This window comes from Malania oleifera, chromosome 1 (genome assembly GCF_029873635.1).
Source record: "Malania oleifera isolate guangnan ecotype guangnan chromosome 1, ASM2987363v1, whole genome shotgun sequence".
Classification (NCBI taxonomy): domain Eukaryota; kingdom Viridiplantae; phylum Streptophyta; class Magnoliopsida; order Santalales; family Ximeniaceae; genus Malania; species Malania oleifera.
In genome coordinates this window covers 153442283-153464864 of record NC_080417.1, presented here as the reverse complement: position 1 = coordinate 153464864, position 22582 = coordinate 153442283, and the positions used below count along the sequence as shown (strand labels likewise).

Sequence of the window (22582 nt, the reverse complement as noted above, 5' to 3'; positions counted from 1 at the left end):
ATAATACACAAATTGAGCCTTTGACCACTTTACTATTGAATTTGCGTCATCTAAACCAGTACCACCTATTGAGCCTCCTGTCCCGTCATTCCCTCCGGTTGCTTCATTCCCTGACCCATCTATCGAGTCTTCCATTGCATTACTTCCTGACCTACCAAACACAACAGAACACTTACCCTCAGGGGGAGATACAGGAGAGCAAAACAACGCAGACATACTTGTTTACTCAAGAAAGCCGAAAACAAAGGATAGGGGGAATCTCATACCTAAGGCACCAAGAGCGTTGGAACCGGTGATGGCTCCGAATAACCATGAGCCCATGCCTAATCCCGATCTGGTAATTGAGTCTTTTTCTGATAATCCGGCACCTGATGATATCAATTTACCTATTGCAATCAGAAAACAAACTAGGTCATGTACTCAATACCCTTGGTCTAAATACATGTCTTATAAAAGCTTGTCTACAGGATATCGTGCGTTTGTCTCTAACCTTGACAGGATGAAAATGCCAAAGAACATTCAGGAAGCTCAAGAAATACTGAAATGGAGAGAGGTAGTCATGGAAGAAATGTGAGCCCTAGAAAAAAATGGAACTTGGGAGTTGACAAATCTAACGAAAGGGAAGAAGCCAGTGGGTTGTAAATGGGTCTTCACAGTGAAATATAAATCTGATGGAACAGTTGAAAGATATAAAACCAGACTTGTTCTGAAGGAACAGTTGAAAGATATAAAGTCAGACTTGTTGCGAAAGGTTTTACATAGACTTACGACATTGACTATACGGAAACATTTGCACTAGTGGCAAACTTAAATACAGTTCGGGTTCTCTTGTCCTTAGTAGCCAATTTAGATTGGCCACTACAACAACTTGATATTAAAAATGCTTTCTTAAATGGAGAATTAGAAGAGGAAGTATACATGACTGTACCACTAGGATTTAGTGAAACAGGTGAAGAAAACAAAGTGTAAACTCAAGAAATCCTTATATGGCCTCAAATAATCTCCCAGAGCATGGTTCGACAGATTCGCAAAAGTACTAAAGAATCAAGGTTAGCAATCAGGCCATACACTGTTCTTCCAACAGTCTGAAAGAGGTAAGAGAACAATTCTAATAGTGTATGTTGATGATATAATCCTTACTGGTGATGATACTATAGAGATGGAGAAATTGAAGAAAGTTTTGGCTGCTGAATTTGAAGTTAAAGACTTGGGACAGATGCGGTATTTTTTGGGCATGAAAGTGGCGAGAACGAAAAAGGGAATTAGTGTTTCTCAGCGAAAGTATGTTACTGACCTCCTAATTGAAACTGGCATGCTGGGATGCAAACCCAGCGAAACCCCCATGGAAGCAGTAAAGAGGGTTGAAGATTGTGGAAAACCAGTAGAAAAGGAGAGGTATCAGAGATTGGTTGGCAAGCTAATCTACCTATCACATACTAGACCAGATATTGCATTTGCAATCAGTGTAGTAAGTTAACACATGCTTTCACCAAAAGAAACCCACTTAGATGCTGTGTACAAGATCCTTAGATATCTCAAGGCATCCCTGGGAAGAAGACTCTTCTTTAAGAAATATGAAAGCAAGGAAGTAGAGATCTTTACAAATGCAGATTGGGCAGGATCAGTGGAAGATAGAAGGTCCACCACAGGTTATTGTACATTTGTCTGGGGAAATCTAGTAACTTGGAGAAGCAAAAAATAGAATGTGGTGGCTCGTAGTAGTTCTGAAGTTGAATTCAGGGCAGTTGCTCAAGGGATATGTGAAGGATTGTGGTTACGGAAACTCTTGGAAGAATTATAGGTCCCGGTGAACTTTCCTATCAAACTCTATAGTGACAATAAGGCAGCCATCAGCATCTCTCTCAATCTAGTTCAACACGATAGGACTAAACATGTCGAAGTAGACAGACACTTCATCAAAGATAAAATTGAAGAAGGAATTATCTGTATGACTTATGTTCCTACCAAGGAACAAACTGCAGATATTTTCACTAAAGGGTTGGGACGACAGAGCTTTGATGATCTTATTAGTAAGTGGGAGATGATTAATATTTATGATCCAACTTGAGGGGGAGTGTTAAAATCGCAATCCCAAGTATCATTGTAAATAATACACAAATTAGGAAAGTGGGTAAATATGGGGGATTTGATATTATTCAGTAAGGGAATTGTTTCCTTGTTTAGAATAGGTAATCGTATTATATATTGGGATGTACATATGAACAAATTAATGCAAATAAGATTCAATAGCTTCCGCTTACACCTTGGTATCATGCAAGGTAAAGAATAAATTGAAGAAGATGCATACATGGAGTTAAAGCACACCATCCCTGGGTTCTAGATGTTCTTCAGAAAGTTTGTGGAAAGCTATTACACATATTTACCCTCTCTTTATTTCGTATACTAAATTTGTGTAGGTAAGGTGTGTAATATCCATTTTTGGACTGTGATTTTGGAAAGGATTAACATGCATGATCTGCTTCAAAGGAGAAGACCCTATATGGATTTTAGTCCTGATATGTGCTTCATGTGTTGTGAAGACAGTAAGTCCAATGCCCATCTCTTTGTGCATTGCTAGGTGGCATTGTAGCTTTGGTGAAATTAGGATGTATTTCCCAAAGAGGGTTAAAAATTATTTGTGGAATTTTAAATACTTCAACCCTTAACTATTCAAGCCTTTAGATATGACTATGGATATACAAACTAAATTTACAATAAGAGATAACACATTCAGTTGAATACTTGTTCGTATTATGATTTTCAGCTTAATTCAAGAAGATTCACAAAAATGTACTCAAGAATGAATTTAGTGATTGATTTATGCCTTAATGAAAATCAATATTAAGATCTTACTTTCAGCACATGTATTTTCCTTCAAAACAAATTTTGTAAAATGCTTGTTTAGCTTCAGCACATATACTTCATTCACAAAATATGTTCACATACAAGTTATTCCTCAGATTATTTATTTTCAAACTCAAAGTTGTAAACCCATTTCAAACAAAATATGTTCAGCAAGTTCACTATATTTAACAAGATTCATTTTTTCAATAGATTTTCAAATATTTAACTCAACCTCAAATATTCAACAAGATTTAATATTGAGCACGAAATAATATTCAGCAAGTTCTTATAAAAATAAAATTGTGCACGCAGTTTATAACTTGCGGAAAATAAAAGAGTAGAGAAGAGGAAGCTGAACACTGTTGTTTTTACAAGGTTCGGCCGTAGCCTATGTCCTTGCCTCCAGCAACACGTTGTGAGGATTTCCTTTACCAACTTCGTTACCAGGTGAAGTTACACCCTCTCTCCCTCAAAGGTGGATTTCGCCTCTCTAACGAGAATCCCCTCCCGCTAGGCAACGATTCAATCCCCTGAACCATAAAAAATATAAGAAGCAACAAATACTTGCTGGTACAAGAAAAAGCTCCTTAAACGAGCAAATTAGTACAACGTTTGATTCAAAAATAATACTTCAAAAACAATATGAAAGTTGAAGCTCGAAGTATATTACCAGAAATCTGATTTACGCGTGTAAGATTCAAAAGAACAGATCAGAATTTCTTCTTGTTCGCAATAAGAACACAGCAATAGAGTAAACAGAAAAATATGCATGCCATTTGTGTTCTCTCCATATATTCTTACCCTAATGTGCGAGAAAAATAAGTTTATATAGTGCACTAGGGTTTTAAAAACTTTCCTTTGAATTTTATCTCAATTTGGAAACCATCCACGCAAGATTTGGAAACAAGATCAGCGTTGTTTAACGTTTAAACACTCCCATCAGTCGCCTGTGCTCCTTTAAAATCAGTGTATTCTGAAAGTCTGAATAAGGTCAGTTGACTGTGCCCGATAGGTCAGTCGCCTGTGCCTATTTTGTTTGAATATTTTCAAACACAGAAGCACCACTGTCGCCTTTCCTTTCAGCAAACTTGTTTTTCAATGATTTTTGGTTCCAAAATTTATTCATTTGAAAACTCATTTTGGACTTTGAGAAAATATTTTCCATGAATAAAATCAGGTATCTAAGTCCAATGACATTTCCTAGGAGCTTCAATCAATCAGTTTTGAGTTTTGAAGTACTTCCATGAGACTTTTATATGATTTTCCTATCTTAGTGTCTAAGTCTTCATGTTCTGAAGCTTCTAATATGTCTTTTGAAGTTTATGCACTGCTTCAACGAGTTTCATGTCTCACATGACTTGAACTTTCATGTTTCTCATGTCTCATAGCTTTAAGTGTGATTTTCCATTCAGATTCTTTAGGTATATCCACTTGAAACCATACGATCACTTGAGTCCTGAAACTTATACTCACAAAGACATGTTAAATAACCTTGATTTGTTATCATCAAAATGAGATTAAGCTTTGTTAGGCCAACAATCTCCCCCTTTTTGATGATGACAAATAAGGAGCAAAAATGGGAAAGCCTTAAAAGGCTCTCCCTTACAATAAGCATACTCTTAACAAGTCATTCATACATATCATAATATATCACATGTTCAGAATATCATGCTTTTAACATTTATGTCAGAGTAATATCAAGCATTTAGAATTTGCAACGTATATCATGCTTTTCAATAACTCATGTATAGTAATTGTGCCTGAATATATGTTCCAATGATACACATTTCAGTATTTCTCAAACAATCATATCAATATATCTCATTTTGCACATATTTCTCCTCCTTTTGACATCAACAAAAAGGGTAAATGCAATCCAACGTGCAATAACCAAAAGGATACTTATGCATTATGCAAAAAAATATTCAAGTTAAGCACAAGCAAGCACCAAAATATATCAAGTCCAACCAAAGTAAAGTGTAAAGAGCGGAGAACAACTCAAATATTGCAACTCCAGTTGTTTGTTCAGAAGAGAAATAAACTAATCTTCATTGCCTCCATCGGAGTCGGTGCGTTCTTCAGCATCGTCATCTTCATCTCCAGAATTTGTTTCTATTGGAGCTTTACCACGTGATGAAGAAGAACTTCCTATATACTGGTCAATGCATCCAATACGCTAATTCAGGGAATTATAACATGACTGAAGTGAACTAAAATTCGCTCGCACTTCACCGTAGAAAGCATTTTGCTGCTATTGATAAACTATAAACCAAGATGGAGCATCCTCAGCTGGTGGTGCATTGTGCTGCTGTTCAGGAGCCTGTTGAAGTTCTAGAACTTGTCTACGTGTACGTCTACCTTTTGGAAACCCCCCTTGATCATGCTTTTCGTACCCTATTTGCTTAATCGTAGTAGATGAAAACATATCATAGCGAGAACGAGCTATGAATAGGGTAGATGAAGTGGTAACACCTAAATGATCAAAGATTTTATTCAATGCTCCTCCATACGGAAGAATAACTCGTCTAGCCTCTTCTCTTGTGATCATCCATTTTAAAATAAGACTGGAAAGATCAAGTTTCTTCTCCTTGAGCAGACACCACATCACAAAACAGTTGAGGTATGAAATGTGATCATGTGATCCTACTCTAGGAAAAATATTGTGTGTGATGAGTTTCTGTAGGATTTGTGCTTGAAGATTTAGCTGATGATACAATGGAGGATTACCAAAATAAACAGGAGCTTCTTTCATTATTAATGGCAGAAATCCCTCAATTGTAAAACCTTGCTCCATTATCCAAGATGTACCGATCAAAGGACATTCAAATTCCCCATTTTGAATTCCAAATCTAGTAGCTAAAATCTGTGGAGTTAAAGCTATAACAATACCCATGACTTGAGTAGAAATTACATTTTCTCCTTCCACCAGATTTGCATAAAAGATCTTAACCAGATTCGGAGACATGCCTCTAGCTTGATAGGTTATGAATCTTTCCCATCCCAAGGCATTAAACATGGGTAAAATATCAGGAAATTCATCTCGAAAGAACTCAAGGTCCAGAATTTTACCTAAAATGGGTTCGGTGGATCAAAGATGTTTCCGATAGATTTGCTTTGCTTGAGGAGCCACCAACCATTTTTCAATGTCATTTGCATCCTCTTTTCCAGAAGAAGAACCTTTGTTAGCCACATGTTTGGTTCTTGGCATTTTTCCGAAGAACTAACTGGTGAAATCCTTGAGAATGAAATGGAAATGAGAGATTGAAGGAGATCTTGAAGTTTAATCGGTTGAATCTTCGTGAAATCTGACTTCAAGACTAACAACAGAGAGTTCGGGTGAGTAGAGTTAGTAGCGAGTCAGTCGACTATGCATTACTGAGCCAGTCGCCCGCCCTTCACGCAAATGACATATATATATATATATATATTCTTTTAGCTCACCCACTCATCAACTTTAGTGTCTCCTTCTTAATTCATGCACACAGTTTATAACTTGCAGAAAATAAAAGAGTAGAGAAGAGGAAGCTGAACACTATTGTTTTTACAAGGTTTGGCTGCAGCCTACGTCCTTGCCTCCAGTAACATGCTGCGAGGATTTATTTTACCAACTTCGTTACCAAGTGAAGTTACACCCTCTCTCCCTCAAAGGTGGAGTTTGCCTCTCTAATGAGAATCACCTCCCGCTAGGCAACAATTCAATCCCCTAAACCGTCAAAAATACAAGAAACAGCAAATACTTGCTTGTACAAGAAAAAACTCCTTAAACGAATAGATTAGTACAACGTTAGATTCAAAAATAATACTTAAAAAACAATATGAAAGTTGAAGCTCGAAGTATATCACCAGAAATCTGATTTACGCATGTAAGATTCAAAAGAACAGATCAGAATTTCTTCTTGTTTGCAGTAAGAACACAGCAATAGAGTAAACAGAAAAATATGCATGTCGTTTGTGTTCTCTCCATATATTCTTACTCTAATGTGTGAGAAAAATAAGTTTATGTAGTGCACTAGGGTTTCAAAAACTTTCCTTTGAATTTTATCTCAATTTGGAAACCATTCATGCAAGATTTGGAAACAAAATCTGCGCTGTTTAACATTTAAACACTCGCATCAGTCGCCTATCCCCAAAGGGTCAGTCGCCTGTGCTCCTTTAAAATCAGCATATTTTGAAAGTCTTATGGTCAGTTGACTGTGCCTGATAGGTCAGTCGCCTGTGCCTATTCTGTTTGAATATTTTCAAACACAGAAGCCCCACGGTCGCCTGATGATTCTTCATCAGTCACCTGTCCTTTCAGCAAACTTGTTTTTCAATGATTTTTGGTTCCATGAATAAAATCAGGTATCTAAGTCCAATGACATTTCCTAGGAGCTTCAATCAATTAGTATTGAGTTTTGAAGTACTTACATGAGACTTTCATATGATTTTCCTATCTTAGTGTCTAAGTCTTCATGTTCTGAAGCTTCCAATATGTCTTATAAGCTTTATGCACTGCTTCAACAAGTTTCATGTCTCACATGACTTGAACTTTCATGTTTCTCATGTCTCATAGCCTTAAGTGTGATTTTCCATTCAGATTCTTCAAGTATATCCACTTGAAACCATGAGATCACTTAAGTCCTGAAACTTATACTCACAAAGACATGTTAAGTAACCTTGATTTGTTATCATCAAAACGAGAAGCCTTGTTATGCCAACATTTGGAATAGCCTTTTCTCTTTATGGCTGGGGAAGAGTAAGTGGCTTTGCGAAAGGTGAGTGACTTGCTTCGGGTTTACTTTAGGGGCTTTGGAAAGACTGGAATGGCAGAGCTCTATGGCATGCAACTATTTTTTCTATCCTTTGGACCCTGTAGATGCTGGATAGAAAGAAATGCAAGATTTTTCAAAAGTCGATCAACCTCCTTACAACTTTTGTGGTATAGATTGACTTTTTTCCTTGCCTCTGTGGGTCACTCCTTGGGTTTCTTTAGTGGTTTTCCGCTATCTGATCTCGTTAGAGACTGGAAGGCGATGCTTTTTGTAATGGTTTTTTTTGCTTTTATTGTATTTTTATGTTCATATCGTGGGTCTGTCCTTGTTTGTAGTTTTTTATGTCTTTTTTAATTGGTTGGATAGGATTCCTTGGCCTCCATGTTTTGTACTCCTTTTTCTCCAGCTTTAATAAATTATCTTCTTCTTCTATTAAAAATATTTTTGGAACCTTGCCTATTTCATTTGAGCTCAGGACTGAATGATCCCATTTCCTCCTTTACCATAAATCCAGGTGGTCCTTTACCATTTTAGGATGTTCATTTCAGGTGATCCTTGAATGATAGGGAAACAAATGAGTTATCTTCATTGTTGGTCATGTTGAATAATTGTTGTGTGCCCTTGGAAGTTGATCGTTGATCCTGGTTGTTGGACCCCTCAGGAGTTTATTCTAACAAATCCTTTTGTGAATTCTTAGCACTGATTTTTCCTTTCCACTCCACAAAACTATTTGGAAGGCCATAATTCCCGCTAAAATCAAAGCTTTTCTATGGTTGGTTATGCTTAATAGGATAAATACAAATGACTTCTGTAGATTATAGAGGCTTCTAAAGGCTCTCTCTTCATATATATATATATATACGTGCTTTCTTTTAATTGCTCAGAATTTGCTCTGCATCTTTTCTTGCATAGTAATTTGGCATGGAAGGTTTGGAACAAGTTATTCAATTATTTTGGAGAAAGTTGGGATTGTCCCATGGTTTTAAATAACTGCCGTTACATAACAGAAAATTGGGACACCGAAACCATTACGGATCGGTATTGCAGGGGAAGAAAAATTCACAGCCGTGACAGCTGTTATGGAAGAATAAGAAGGAACCCTTTGTTTGCAGTCGGTCAGCACTCCCCCTTCTCCTCCCCACCTTGAACAGTCAAACTGTCGAAGGCTTAGATCCCCCCCACCTCGAGCAGTCGAAGGCTCGAGGTCCTGTCCTAGCCTGTTCAGCAGTTGCAGGCCAGCCCTTCAGCAGCTCCGTGAGTTGCCGCCAGCCCCACCTCCCTTCTGGTCTTTGAGAGTTCGAGTCTAGGAGTTCTCTTCAAGACTCCTCCAGTGCACTCTCTCTTGATTCTTGAATCTTCAGTCGGGTTCCTTTTCTGTTTTTTTTGTTTTTTTTGTTTTTCTCTTTTTTATTTGTTGTTTATTTAAAAGTCTTAAACTAGTATTTATTTATATATTAAATTGTTTATATATTATATTAGGTTTAGCTTTAGTTATTTTGAGTAGTTATATATTATATTAGGTTTAGGGATAGGATTTGAGACTAAGGCAGTTTAATAATTAAATTAGGCTGAATAAACACCTAAAACCCTAAATTCCTAATTGCTAAGATTTGAGAAATAAATTTAATGATTTTAAAATAAATATATTGTATATAAATAATTAATATTTTTTCTTATTTTATGACTCTTATTTTATTAATAGATGAAATATCTAATAATTTAAACTGTTAATTCTTTAAAGATTTTAAATAAATATAACTTATTATTTTTAACGAAAGATTATATTTTATTTTTATGTTGTAAATATTTAAAATTAGAAGGACTATTTAGTACTTACTAACGGTGCAAACTATAAGAAAATATGACTTTTTTTTTTTGTAAACATTTTACTAAAATTAATATAAAAATCATATTGCCTATTAAAAAGCATTTTTAGGTTGAACAAAAGCAGTCAAAATTCATTAAACATCATGTATTAATGGATTTCATGCTTATTTTTCAATTTTGGCATGGTGGTGCATTTGCGAAAAAAATTCACGATTGTTACGCCTACTTCCTGTTACGTAGTACCCACATCTCCTGTCTCCCATGACACCTGTGACTGTTACATGACGTTACCCACGACCGCGATTTAAAACCATGGTTTGTCCAAGGACAATGGTGTAGTTTTTGGCAGTATCTTTTGTGGTGTTTGGTAGGAAGAAGGAAGGAATGCCTTATGGAATTGTGCTTTATTTGCAGTATTTTGGGGTTTGTGGATGGAATGAAACTCGCATATATTTTTAGGAAAGAAATTATCATTTTTGTTGCTGTGAGAAGATTCGTTTTATGCCTTCTCTGTGGTGTGTGGGTAATGTTAACTTCAAGGGGATATGCTCTTCAGAAATTTAGTGTGATTGGCATTCTATGTTGACTTCTTAGGGCGTCTTGATTTCCTAGTGCTGTGTTAGATTACCACTTTACCTAAAAGTTTAAGCTATTAGGTTGTGAGCCAACAATGTATATCGAGCTTTAATACTCCCCTGCACGTGCAGTCTAATAGCACGTGGAGAGATAAACACACAATAAATAGCATGCATTACAGGGAATATAAGAAAATTTTTAAACACTACATAATAAATGCGGGCAACACGACTAGAACCTAGGATCTCTTGGTAATTGTCATATAATAACTTTACCTAAAAGCTCAAGCTATTAGGTTGTGGGCTAACAATGTATATCAAGCTTTAACATGCTAGTCTTTACATTTTTTGGTTTTCTTTTTTTGTTTTCTCTAGGGTTTTCTAGTATTCGTGAAGGAGTTCTCTTGATTGTACATTCTCAATGTATCTAATGAATTTTTGTTGCTATAAAGAAAATTAAAATAGAGTTAAAGCAGGTTGGGCAAAATGGAGAAGTATTTTGGGTGTGTTATGTGATGATGAAATATCCTTATAATTAAAAGGCAAGTTGGGCGACTAAGAAACTAACTTATCCAAAAAATAGAAGTTTCGAAAATGAGAATGCTAAAGTAGATGAGTAGTATAACATTAAAAGATAAATTAAGGACTGAATATATTTGTGGGTAAGTTGGGTCTAGCACATGTAGAGTATAAGATAAGAGAGGGATGGCTAAGATGGTTTAGGTAATGTTAGTGGCAGTAGAAGGGGTAAGAGTGGACCTAAATTAAGTTGGAATGAGATAGTAAGAATTTAAACGCCCTCAATTTGTTGGAAGAAATTGCCCAAGATTGTATTGGTTGGTGGAAAAGAACTCATTTAGCCAACCCCACCAAAGTGGGACTTAAGACTTGACTATGAAGATTACTTTAATGCATGGTTTTAAATAGGTGTAGTGGGTAGCATAGGGGAAGCAAGTAGTGGAAAGTAGGACTAGCAGTTGTTGCATAGTGGGAAGCAAGTGTAATGGTCGTGAATTTTTTTTTCCAACTGCACATAACCTTATGTAGGTATATTTGCATATTTTAAGCTCCTAAATTAGCCCTCCTTCAACGGTTCTTAATGTTTCTTGGATGCTCTACTCTCTAGTTCAACTTACTAATATTGTTTAACAAGGATAATAAATTTTGCATTTGTTTTAAATAGCCATTGATAGAAAAGTTATTTATTTCTCACTTTTCTTTAATCATATGTGCAATAAATTAACTAATATAGCAAAATACATTATACACTCCATTAATTTATTAGGCACATAAGACATACAATATATTAAAACTGTTCTATTATTTTATTAGTAAAATACTAAAAATATAATAAATTTTGATCAAGAAGTTATATTGTATAACCTAAGCTTTACAATTATAATATTATAATCATAGAATTAATCACTAAATAAAGCATTGACAACTTGAGCACCCCAAAAATAAATAACTTTGTATCATTATCATCCGACTATAAACTTCTCCCCACTTTTAACATAGCTTATTGGGATTAACTTATGAATGGGAAAATGAGAAAAATGAGATGAAAAAGTATAAAATGAAAAATAATTTATTGTCGCAACTAGCCTATAGTGGTTCCATAACGGCCATAGGCCTGTAGTGACTGTTGCATAATGCTAACAATCCATAACAGCCAATATGGCAGTGATTTTTGTTCCCACCGATTTAGCAGTGCGAGTGTAATGGTATCAAGAATGTAAAAATCCTTTGTGTCACTGCTGCTGCTATTTAAAACCACGTTTTAATGATTTGGACTTGAAATCATGCAATTTTTGTGGTCTTCCATGTTACTCAATTTTAAATGTTCTCGCCCTTGGTGCATGCTAAAGATTGATATGAAAATAAATTCAAGCTTCAAGGAAGATGTGGGCTGAAATGTGGTGCCTTCGCACCTCAACTCCAGGACCCTCAATCTCATTCCCAAACCTTGCAATAAAATTTGCAGACCTACTATCCTAAAAGGCTCAACTCCAAAGTACCTCCCATGTATCCAGTCATTTCCTTAAAACTCTGGAAGTTTAAAGGAGGGAATGGAAGGGAAGGGAAATCAAGGATGCAGTAAATTACCTTCCAGTGTTCATGACCTGTCTTCTGAAAATGCCCACGTCATAGCTATGCCAGAAATTAAGTATATCTAATGACCCCATCTTCTCCATACTGTCTGCCTTACGATTAAGATCTCTTCTTAGCTTTAGCATAAGCATCAGCCATAGTGGTCTTGTCCACATAGATTGAATGATAGGCCTTTGCTCCCTTCTGCAATCTTGAAGAATCTCCCGTTGTCTTCTTTTTCAATTGGCAGATTGAAAGATTTCTCTTCATTGAAAATCATTTTCTAACTGTCATTTGATTCGTCCTCAGAAAAAATATACCTGAGACTGATTTTTCTTTTCTGATACTTGCTGTAGCATATGAAGAGACATGATTTGTTTGTTCATGCCAACCTTGATCAGGTACTGTTTGTTTTCCCATGTTCCATTTTATTCAGCTGCTAATTGTTTTTTCCGAGTTGAAGTGTGGCCTCTCTTAAGTATAGAAAAGTTTGCGTTAGGACTCCAGAACTGAATCATAGTTACCAGAAAATGGCAATACCCTAGCAAACCACAAATTAATATGAACAATTCCAAAACATGATACATTTTCACTCCAGAATGCTAAATCTGGCAATCTGAAGTTTTTCTTTAATATATTTTTTATATAAATATACCCCTAACATTTCAAATTTTAGAGTTTGTGCCGTACTGTGATCCTGTTCCCAGAAACCGGGATGTTCCACGTTGTTCTGGGCAACATTGACTGAATCTGTCTGGACTCTGTAGCTACATGCTTAAGAGCATGCTTCTATGAGGTTATTGTCATATTTTGGGACTAAATGTAACATTTGTTCTAGAGACACGAAATCAGAGATTAATTTTTTCTTTGTTCTTGCATGTAGGCATTGCTAGTGTTGCCCAGTACATACTGGTTGTAGAGAAGGAATCAGGTAAAAATTCTCTCTGACACTTCATTATTATATTTATCCCCAAGTGTGTTTTTATTGACTAAAACAGTTGCCTTTGAATATTTAACTTGCAGTTTTCCAGAGATTAGCCAACAATCAGTTCTGCACCAAAAATCGCTGCATTGTTGTTACGGTATGTATGTGCTTAGTTCAAGCTCTCCTTAGAACCAGTTTTTAACTGTGTTTCTTTTAACAGGGTAGAGGCTATCCAGATGTTCCCACAAGAAGGTAAACAGTATTCCTTTTATTTCCAATAGGAATTTAGGACCAAAATGTTTGCTTCCCCTTTAATTTATTTTCGTTTAATATATATGGCTGTGTATAAGTATATTCATTTTTCTTTTCTTCAGGTTTTTACGGCTCCTCATTGAAAAGTTGTGCCTCCCTGCCTATTGCTTGGTTGATTGTGACCCATATGGGTTTGACATCCTGACAACTTACCGATTTGGTTCTATGGTTAGGCTTCTGGACTAGAATTAATTGATCCACTCAAGTAAGCTAAATGACATGTATACTACTACCTGCTGGGACTGCAAATTTTATGTTTGAGAAATACTGCACCAGTCAATTATTTGTATATTGCTGATTTCAGCCGTTAAGAATTTACAACAATTTTTTTTTTTGTTGTGTGACTAACATTTTTCAGCAAATGGCCTATGATGCAAAATTTCTGTGCATCCCAATGATATGCTGGCTTGGAGCATTTCCTTCCGACTCTGAGAAATACAATCTTCCACAACAGTGTCTCCTCCCCTTGACAGCTGAAGGTGATAATATGAGGGAAATGTTTTTTGGCTTATTATTATTATTATTTAAAAAAAACTTTCATTTAGGTTACCTACTTTCGTGTTGTGAGAATTATGAATTTATTGCCAGATAAAAAGAGAACTGAATCTTTGTTACGTAGATGCTACCTGCAACGAGAAGTGCCACAGTGGAGGTTAAATCCCGTGATACTTGTTATTTTGTTATTCTCGACCTGCTGTGCAATTCAAATTTAGGATGTTTTGCTTTCTCCCATGTCAGGTTGGAACTAGAGTTTATGCTGCGAAGTGGAGTGAAATTTGAGATTGAAGCATTATCTGTGCACTCACTTTCCTTTTTGTCAGAAGAGTACATACCCTCTAAGATAAAAGGTAAGAGTGCATGTTTAACAACCCCAGTAACTTTTATTGCTATGCAACCACTAACTATAAAATTATTGGATTTTTCTGCATGCAAAGCATTATCAATTTAAGAATTGAGATGCACTGTTTTTGGCATTTTTTAGTAGACAATGTGATTTGAGTGTATATTCTAGTTGCTTGATTGCTTTGCCCAAACTGTTCAATTGCACATAGATGGTTCTGATTGTCCAAAAGTTCAGTTTTTGACTTGCGGAAGTCTAATAATTGTAGCTAATATTGGTCATAATGAACAAAAGTTTATGTGACGCAGGGATATGGCACAATATGAATGCGTCTAATAAAAGGTATTTTAAAAGGATGATGTGACAAGAGGGAAACTATTGTCAATTAATTAATTTAAAAAATATTATTTAGATAGTATTGATTTTTAGCATTCTAAATGTAACCATTGGGGTAAACTTATGATGAATTATATGCATTAGATTCACATTAATGCACATCCTACAAATAATTCATCTACATTTATTGTTTGCATTCATATTTAATAATTTGACTCTGCACTTCTATAAATGTACCGTAGGATTTATTTCATGAAAAATAACTAACCAACTAGAAAGAAGGTGCATGAAAATTTGTCAGGCTGCATATAAACATGTCGGGAAATGTTCAGATTATGTTGAAAAATAAAAGAAATGAACTATTAATTTTATTTTTGACATACATTAAATGCTAACACTTGAGAAGTTCTAAGAGTTGATGCTTCCTAAAAAAATCAATGATTTTGAGGGCTATGGTATGATTTTGTAAGCTTGATGGATTTTCTTTCGTAAAGGCTTTAAGCATAATGCATGCTTTAGTGCTTACAATACAGTGAGAATTTATTAGAGATTTGAGATAGAAGGGAAATTGGTGATTCAAAGAAGCCAATCTTGCCTATCAAAATGAGCCGCGGAGCTCTAATTCGAGGAGGCCTTTGCCATTTTTTTTTTATCCCTCTTGGTTTGATTACTGAAATTCCAATCACTCTTAGTAAAAATCTCTACAAATCGTTGGATGTTTGTAGGAATTTTTTGAACGTTAAGGTAAGAAAAAGAGTGCCCGCAAATTTAGGATTGGAGACCAGACTTAAAAAAGGAGGAAAAAAAAAAAAAGGAAAGGAAATCTTGTTGAAATTCTAAAAAATACTAACCAGAAAATGTTAATTTGGAAAATTATTATTGTATTGCTTCTCCTACACCCTAATTGTTTCCTTTCTGATACGTCTTAATCCCAGATTTGGTTATATACGGTTTCCTAAGTTAAAATAATTGATTCTGTAATCTGTATGGAAATTCGTATGTATATTAATGACGGATTTGTTGCCAAAATAAACTAAATATTGGTTATGAGTACTCCATCCTCTTTAGTCGCCATCTCTTATTTGAACAATATACTAGGAGCATCGACCAAACTGTGATTCTCATCATTTTCTAGTCATTATCCTGTCGCAGAATGGATCCCTACACAGTTGCAGAAATGGTCTTGCATTAAACTTTTATCCTTGCACTCTCTCTCTCTCTCTCTCATTTTCTTGTGCTGTATTTTGCAGGATTGTCTTCTGAAAGTGAGCATGTACTGCGAGAAATGCAAACATAAAATCAAGCAAGTTTTGGAGAGTGTCCGTGGTATTTTATTATTACCCTTAGTGCATTTTTGAACAGCATGCAGTTCTTAATTAATTTTTTTCCCTAATTATCACAAGTTAAATTTTTAGGGCCCTCCCTACACATACATAGCATGTATAGCAGCTCTTGGGTTTTATGCCATGTAGTGTTGCTCAGTTCATAGACTGAATCTCTTCTTAGTTGGACGTCAAGGTTCGAGTTTATAACCTTAAAGGTTGCTTGTTTTTTAGACTCCTTGGGCTACCAGGTTTAAGGACCCAAGATTCCTTGGTTTGAAAACTCAAGGCCTAAGTTGAGTTTTAAGAGATTGTCATATTGAATGCCTAGAGGACATCCTGTGATATAAAATATGTTGGAGAGTTTTATTTAAATTTTTAGTTCTATTGCTTTTGTATGTAGGAGTGTATGCTCTTACCATAAATGCGGAAGAAGGGACAGTGAGAGTTTCTGGGGAAGTGAATCCACAAACCCTACTTGCAGTGTTGTCACAAGCAGGGCAACATGCGGAGGTTTCATGGGTTCGCTTCAAAGGTCAGAATGGGTCTGCCGGTAGTTATTATTCCTATGAAAATGGTGAGTACAAGCCTTACCATTACTACCCGCAGCAGCAGCAGCAGCATCAGCATCAGCAGCCGCTATCTTGGTATGGTGCACCGGATGTCACAGCTTATGCAAAACCCAATTGTTCCATTATGTGATTTTGTGCCTTCTTGTTCGAAAAAAGATAAAAAAGAAAAATCTGGTTTTGATAGGAGCTTTTGGTGCAATTGGATTGTATAATGTAGTGAGGAAGTTCACTTCTGATAATGAGTTTTGATGTCCAATCCCATTGCCCATTTTCCCATTTTTCTAGTCTTGTGAGATTTTATATCCAAAATTCAGTGAAGATTTTTACATTAAAATTCTGAATTTTGGGTGGATGTTTTTGATTGTGAAAATTTATGGCATTGGTCCCAAGTATACCAATCTATTGCTCGCTACATCAATTTTGTCAAATATTTATGTGCTGATGATTATGACCTTGATTCTTAATTAAAACCAATGAGTTCTTTTGAAATTTGCCTGTTTGTTATATATATATATTGTGTTGGCAATAATATTATTTTGATTTCATATATTTTTCCTAGATGTTGAATGATTTTTGGGCTCAACTAAATCGGCGACATAAGTTTATTTTCATATTTTAACTAGGTATGAGATTCGAGTTTTTGAGACATTAATAAGGCGCTTAATTCCTTTATTTGTAGTTCTGAGCTGAAGAAATGAAGTAATTGGTCAATATTCAGAGAACTTTGGTCATTGTTTTTGTGGGTGTTGGATATTCATTGAGTCACAACATTTGCATTTTCAGATTTTATTTTTCTATTTTCATTTTAATTTTTTTGTAGGATATAATCGATATTTTTATATAATCTTAGGGTTGTTTTATAGCTTTTATCCAATGCTCAGTATTTGATGTAATTTAATTCATATGGATTTTGGGGTACTTTGAACTTTATAGCTTCGTAATCATAAATTCTGTAGTTTGTATATTTCAAAGGGTAAAATTCAGTAACATTCCGTGAGTTTTCTAAAAATAACACTCAAACCTTTTATATTTTAAAAAATTATTAAAGAATTCCTCAAGTTTAATTTTATTGATAAAATGAATCTTCCATGTTAGTCAACCATTATGTATATGTGAAAAAAAAAAAAATACTTTTAGTTAAATATTTTTAAATATGGTCATTTTAAAAATATTTAACTAAAAGTTTTTTTTTTTCACATACACATAATGGTTGACTAACATGGTTTTAATAAATTAAATTGAAATAATTAGTCAACATAATGTTTGACACCCAAGTAACTCGAAGACCTTATCAAATTGTCAAATTAACTAATCTATTTGGTCCAACTGCTTTAGATCAATCAATTGATATCAAAATAACCAAAAAAAAAAAAAAAAAGTCTATTATTTTTTTATTTTTATAAAAAATATATGAAAAATAAAAATTTCTAACAAGTAATAAAAATACCTAGTAATTTTAATATTACAAATATTTATTAGATGTAGTTTTCATAAAAAAAATTAATGACTAAACACATAATAAAACAAATAAAACATACTTTAATATTTTTAAGTTCAAGTAACTTATCAAACATAATGTTAGAAAAAGATAAACTAGAATTTTAAAAAATTATTCTTTACAAAATTAAAATTATAAGATGGAATGTTAGTTCTTCTTTGGGCAAAATATGTGTTAAATAAATAAATAAAACTCAAATCTATATTAATTGGTTAATAATTGTTCGAGACAATTCACTTGATTTTTTTTTTTTTATTCAAGTTGTGTTGTTATTAAATTTAGCATTCAAATAAATAAATAAAAGCGATAATTTGAACAACTGTTTGATCCAAAGAAAATTTTTTAAACTATATTTTATTTTTTGAAGATATTTAGTTATTTAATTTTCATGAAATGCATATAACAAATATTTTGTAACAAAAATTATTATAGCTAAATTATTTGTATTATTTATTTTTCATAATTTTTAATTTTTTAAAGTAATAATTTAATTATATTGACATTCTTATGTTAACTGATTGACCTGACCTAGTCGTTTGATGTTCAATTCACTTATAATTTTAATTTTTAAAATATATTGTAACTAACTAATCAACTTTTCAAACCTAATTTATTAAATTAATGTCATTTTCTTAATTATTTATCTTATAACAATTGAGTGGAAGGGTAAAATTATCATTTTATTAAGGATAAAATTTGATTTTTTTTTTATTAAACTTGAGGTTAGCTAATGGAAGGTTTATTTCATGATTTTATCAATAAAATTAAATCTCATAAGATTTTGTGATAATTTTAAAAAACTACAAGAGTCATTTTCTGAAAAATGGGGGAGTTTTTAAACTGTCATAAATGTGGCTATTATGTATCTTAAAGCAATTTTAGTTTAATAGCTATTTTAAATTTGATGCAAATGATCTCATATGAGAAAAAATATTCTAATAAAATCGGTTTGCATAGTAAAGAAATCTATTGAGCTTAAAATATTTTATCATATTTTGAGAGGGAAAGAGAACTGAAATAATTTGAGCGCAATCATATACATCATATGCACATTAGAAAAAAATTACACAATACATTACTTAATGGTACAAGTTGTATGCTATGCAGGAGGTCTACAGGAACAATGCCTAAAATCTAATTCCAGTGAAAGCTTAAGAACCAGACCCAAAACAGAGTTTTCCCAAATTATATTTTAACCTAACCTATATGAAGGGATTTATCCCATTTTGAAATTGTGTAAATGATTTGATTTCATGTGGTTCTAAGAACTAAGCATTTTATAGTTTTTCTTCTTCTTTTTATTGGGTTGTGATGTAAATAGTATATGATTGTGGTGGAGCTCGGATAGCCGTTTGACATAAGAAATCTTGGGGAGGCAAATTCTATATTGAGAGTGAAAATCGTTGGAAAAAAATAATGGGACAATGTTGTCTTGAGAACAATATATATATAGAGGATATTTAAGAAATTTGGTCACTTTAATTAGAAACATGTTTCCGAGGCATTTGATGCAAATTTACAACTATAGATGATAGTGCATCACAATTTGAATATACAAATGTAATCAAAAGTTTGTTGCATGTAATGAATGCACTTGTCCTGATATAGCATATGTAGTACGTAAATTGTGTAGCTATAATCAAATTTCTAACGAGGACCATTTAGATGTATTGAAAAGATTATTAAGATTTTTGAGAGTATCATGAACTGTGTTATCCTGTGTAGTGAATTTCCTGTTGTATTAGGATGTTATAGATCTTTGATTCATATGAGACAATATTCATTAATAGTGGTTATGTCTTCATCCCAAGAGGAGGTGTTGTGTTTTGGAAAGCATCCATAGAAAATGTTATAACTTCGTCCACCATGGAGTCCGAGTTTATTGCCTTAAATATGACAATAATAATTGAAGTTGAGTGGCTAAGAAATTTCTTAGCATATATCCCTTTATGGACGAATCAGTTGCATTAATTAGTGTCTCTACATTGTGATTGCTAAGTAGCAATAGCTTGTGAAAATAAAATATATAATGATAAAAATAGACATATATATTTAAAGCATGATGTATATGTGCAAGACAAGATGTTGTAAAGCAATTGTTAAGTGACGTAGTGATATCTCTAGATTATGTGAGATTAGAGATGAATTTAGCAGATCCTTTAATTAAACCATTGTGCGGAAAGTTAGTATATCATTGATGGAAATGAGTGTTGAGAATTGCACTTGTGAACTTGTCCCACATTGGAAAATTAGAGTGGATGATGGGTGCTTATATACATGATTGGACCCAAGACCCAATAGGCTTAAGCTTTTGGGTCAAGTTTGTATTCATCCATGTGTATCAAGCCCACCAATGGGCTCCTCTGGTCCTAACAAGTGGTATCAGAGCCGACGGTTCGTAACTCTGGGTGAGCGACATCGTAAAAGTCGAAATGGGAAGCTAATTCTCCTGACGTGCTAACAGTTGGAGGACCAAGTGTGTGGCTGAGGCCAATAAGGATCATCTAGGCTACTGATAGATTCAAATAGGGTCAAGACGTGAGAGGTATTATTGGTCGAAGGCACGTGGAATGCAATCTGAAGCACGTAAAACACTAGTGGTAAGGCCCACTTGAGCAATTGTTGGAGAATTAGGCTTACTCCCAGAAAGGAGACGATTTCCATTCAAGGGGGAACAGTTAGAACTCACAAGTGAGGGGGAGATTGTTGAAAATTCCACTTATGAGCTTATCCCACATTGAAAAATTAGAGTGGATGATGAGTGCTTATATACATGGTTGGGCCCAAGACTCAATAGGCTTAAACTTTTGGATCAAGTTGGTGTTCACCATGTGTATCAAGCCCAACCATAGGCTCCTCCGGTCCTAACAATGAGATTTATGCTTATAACTAAAGGTCAAAGGTGATGGCAACACAATCTACATGATTGGAGATTTTATAAGTAGGTTTATATGGGTAATAACAAGTCATTGGTTGTCCTTGTATATGATTTTATTGAAATTAATTATTAATGTTTATTCTTATGGTGAAGAGAGTGTAACACTGCAATTGAACACGTGCACTTAATGTATTCTATAGCCTTTATATGTGGTATGGTTAGTTACATTGCACACAATGGTTTCACCTATATAGTTTGGAGTAGGACCGTTTGGATATAATCTTAGGCGAAATTTTTATAGGGCTCATGGTATTTAGGAAGGGGTCTATTCATGTCAACTCCCATTGAAAAACTAAGCTTTATATTGTAATACGGAAGTTAAGTTGTATAACTTGCAATAGGGATTATTGTTCATATCGTCTTAATGTCTTAACATACTTTCATGGTCACAATTTATCTTCCTAAGTTTGGTTTATAACCCAAAATGCACTAGATATGAGATATTATATTCTAATTAGTAACTCAAACATTCTTAGTCTTTTGAAATAAAGGAAGATTATTGGTGTTCTTTTAGAGTATTTCAAAAGTTTTTATATGACCTACCCCACACTGATTGTTTAGAAGTGCTGAGAGCTCTTTTTATATGGAAGCTTTTCCTTTGGTACTTGTGAATAAGTAAGCACCTAACTCTCGCATGCATATTCAAGCAAGGCTTTGCTTATTCATTTTTAGGGAGTCTGGTAAAAAAAAAAGTATATACGCACATAGGCTCGGTTTTTTCTTAATTCTTTTTAAGTATTTAAAATTTATTTTCTATCTATTGGTTTTCATATCAGCGCTTAGTTTATTAAGAGATTAATTTCACCTTAGCACTCCTAATCGCGTTCTTTAGTTTTGGCTCATTAGGTTTTAAGTTGTCCATGGCCTGTTTTTTTAGAGCACTAGAAAAAGAAAAATGATCTTGGGTTTCGGCATTTCGATAGCATTCGACCATATTTTCCTATCAATATTGTGTTCGATTCCATTGTTTTACATATTTTTGGATTGTTTTTTCCAATCTTATGATTATCATGGGTTACAAATCATGGGGAGATAAAGCATGAGGGGAATAATCATGGGTTACAAATCATAAGAGGAACAAAGCATGGGGGGAATTGTAACGCCCCGACCATTTATCCCGGGTCTGGTGCATTATACCCGATAAAATTCCTGATAATCCATAAACCAATATATACGCAGCGGAAAACATAAACATAATCTCCATATAACATAATACCAGAGTTTACTAATTCTAACTATAATCCATAATAAATCATCCATCATCTGCATTTTCATAAATCAGTATAACTCCCAAAACATTTCAGTATATTCACAATCATTCCTTACTCAACAGCCTTAAAATATAAAGACATAAAACATAAATTTTTACATTCCCCAAAACTAACATAGGAATATACCATTTTCTTTTTCTATTTCCCAATAATGCTATAAAAACCTCGAGCTCTCAAAGCTCGATCTCGAGGAAATCCTGAAAAAAGATAAATTCATATTCGGGTGAGACACATCTCAGTAAGGGAAGAAATAATATATTAAAACAGTGTGTGACCAACATGAGTTTATAATCAACATAATATTTAACATTTAAAAATTGTTAACACAATTTTTGAAATCATTCTTTGATCCTATTTAAATACATGTAAATGTTTAACCCACGAAATTACCCGATGATAGGGGTGATTACCCGCCCATACAAGTAGCACCCCTCTGCTTTGATATTTAGGAAACCCAAAGGTCGCAACTAAAGCATACC

The 22582-nt window shown here is 34.1% G+C and overlaps 1 protein-coding gene across 2 annotated transcripts in view; it reads left to right on the top strand.

The window, feature by feature from the left end:
* LOC131160380 (meiotic recombination protein SPO11-1) overlaps positions 1–16300 on the top strand; it is a 37486-nt gene extending 21186 nt beyond the window's left edge. Inside the window, exons 9-17 of one of the 2 annotated variants that reach the window (XM_058116019.1) lie at positions 12972–13019; positions 13112–13170; positions 13234–13265; positions 13388–13493; positions 13684–13804; positions 13914–13977; positions 14064–14173; positions 15753–15828; positions 16228–16300. In XM_058116019.1, the coding sequence (XP_057972002.1) occupies positions 12972–13019; positions 13112–13170; positions 13234–13265; positions 13388–13493; positions 13684–13804; positions 13914–13977; positions 14064–14173; positions 15753–15799 (587 nt within the window). In that variant the 3' untranslated portion in view covers positions 15800–15828; positions 16228–16300. Of the gene's footprint in view, positions 1–12971; positions 13020–13111; positions 13171–13233; positions 13266–13387; positions 13547–13683; positions 13805–13913; positions 13978–14063; positions 14174–15752; positions 15829–16227 lie in introns of those variants that run through there. The other variant, XM_058116029.1, reaches the window with a different exon arrangement.
* Positions 16301–22582: the final 6282 nt, after the last annotated feature.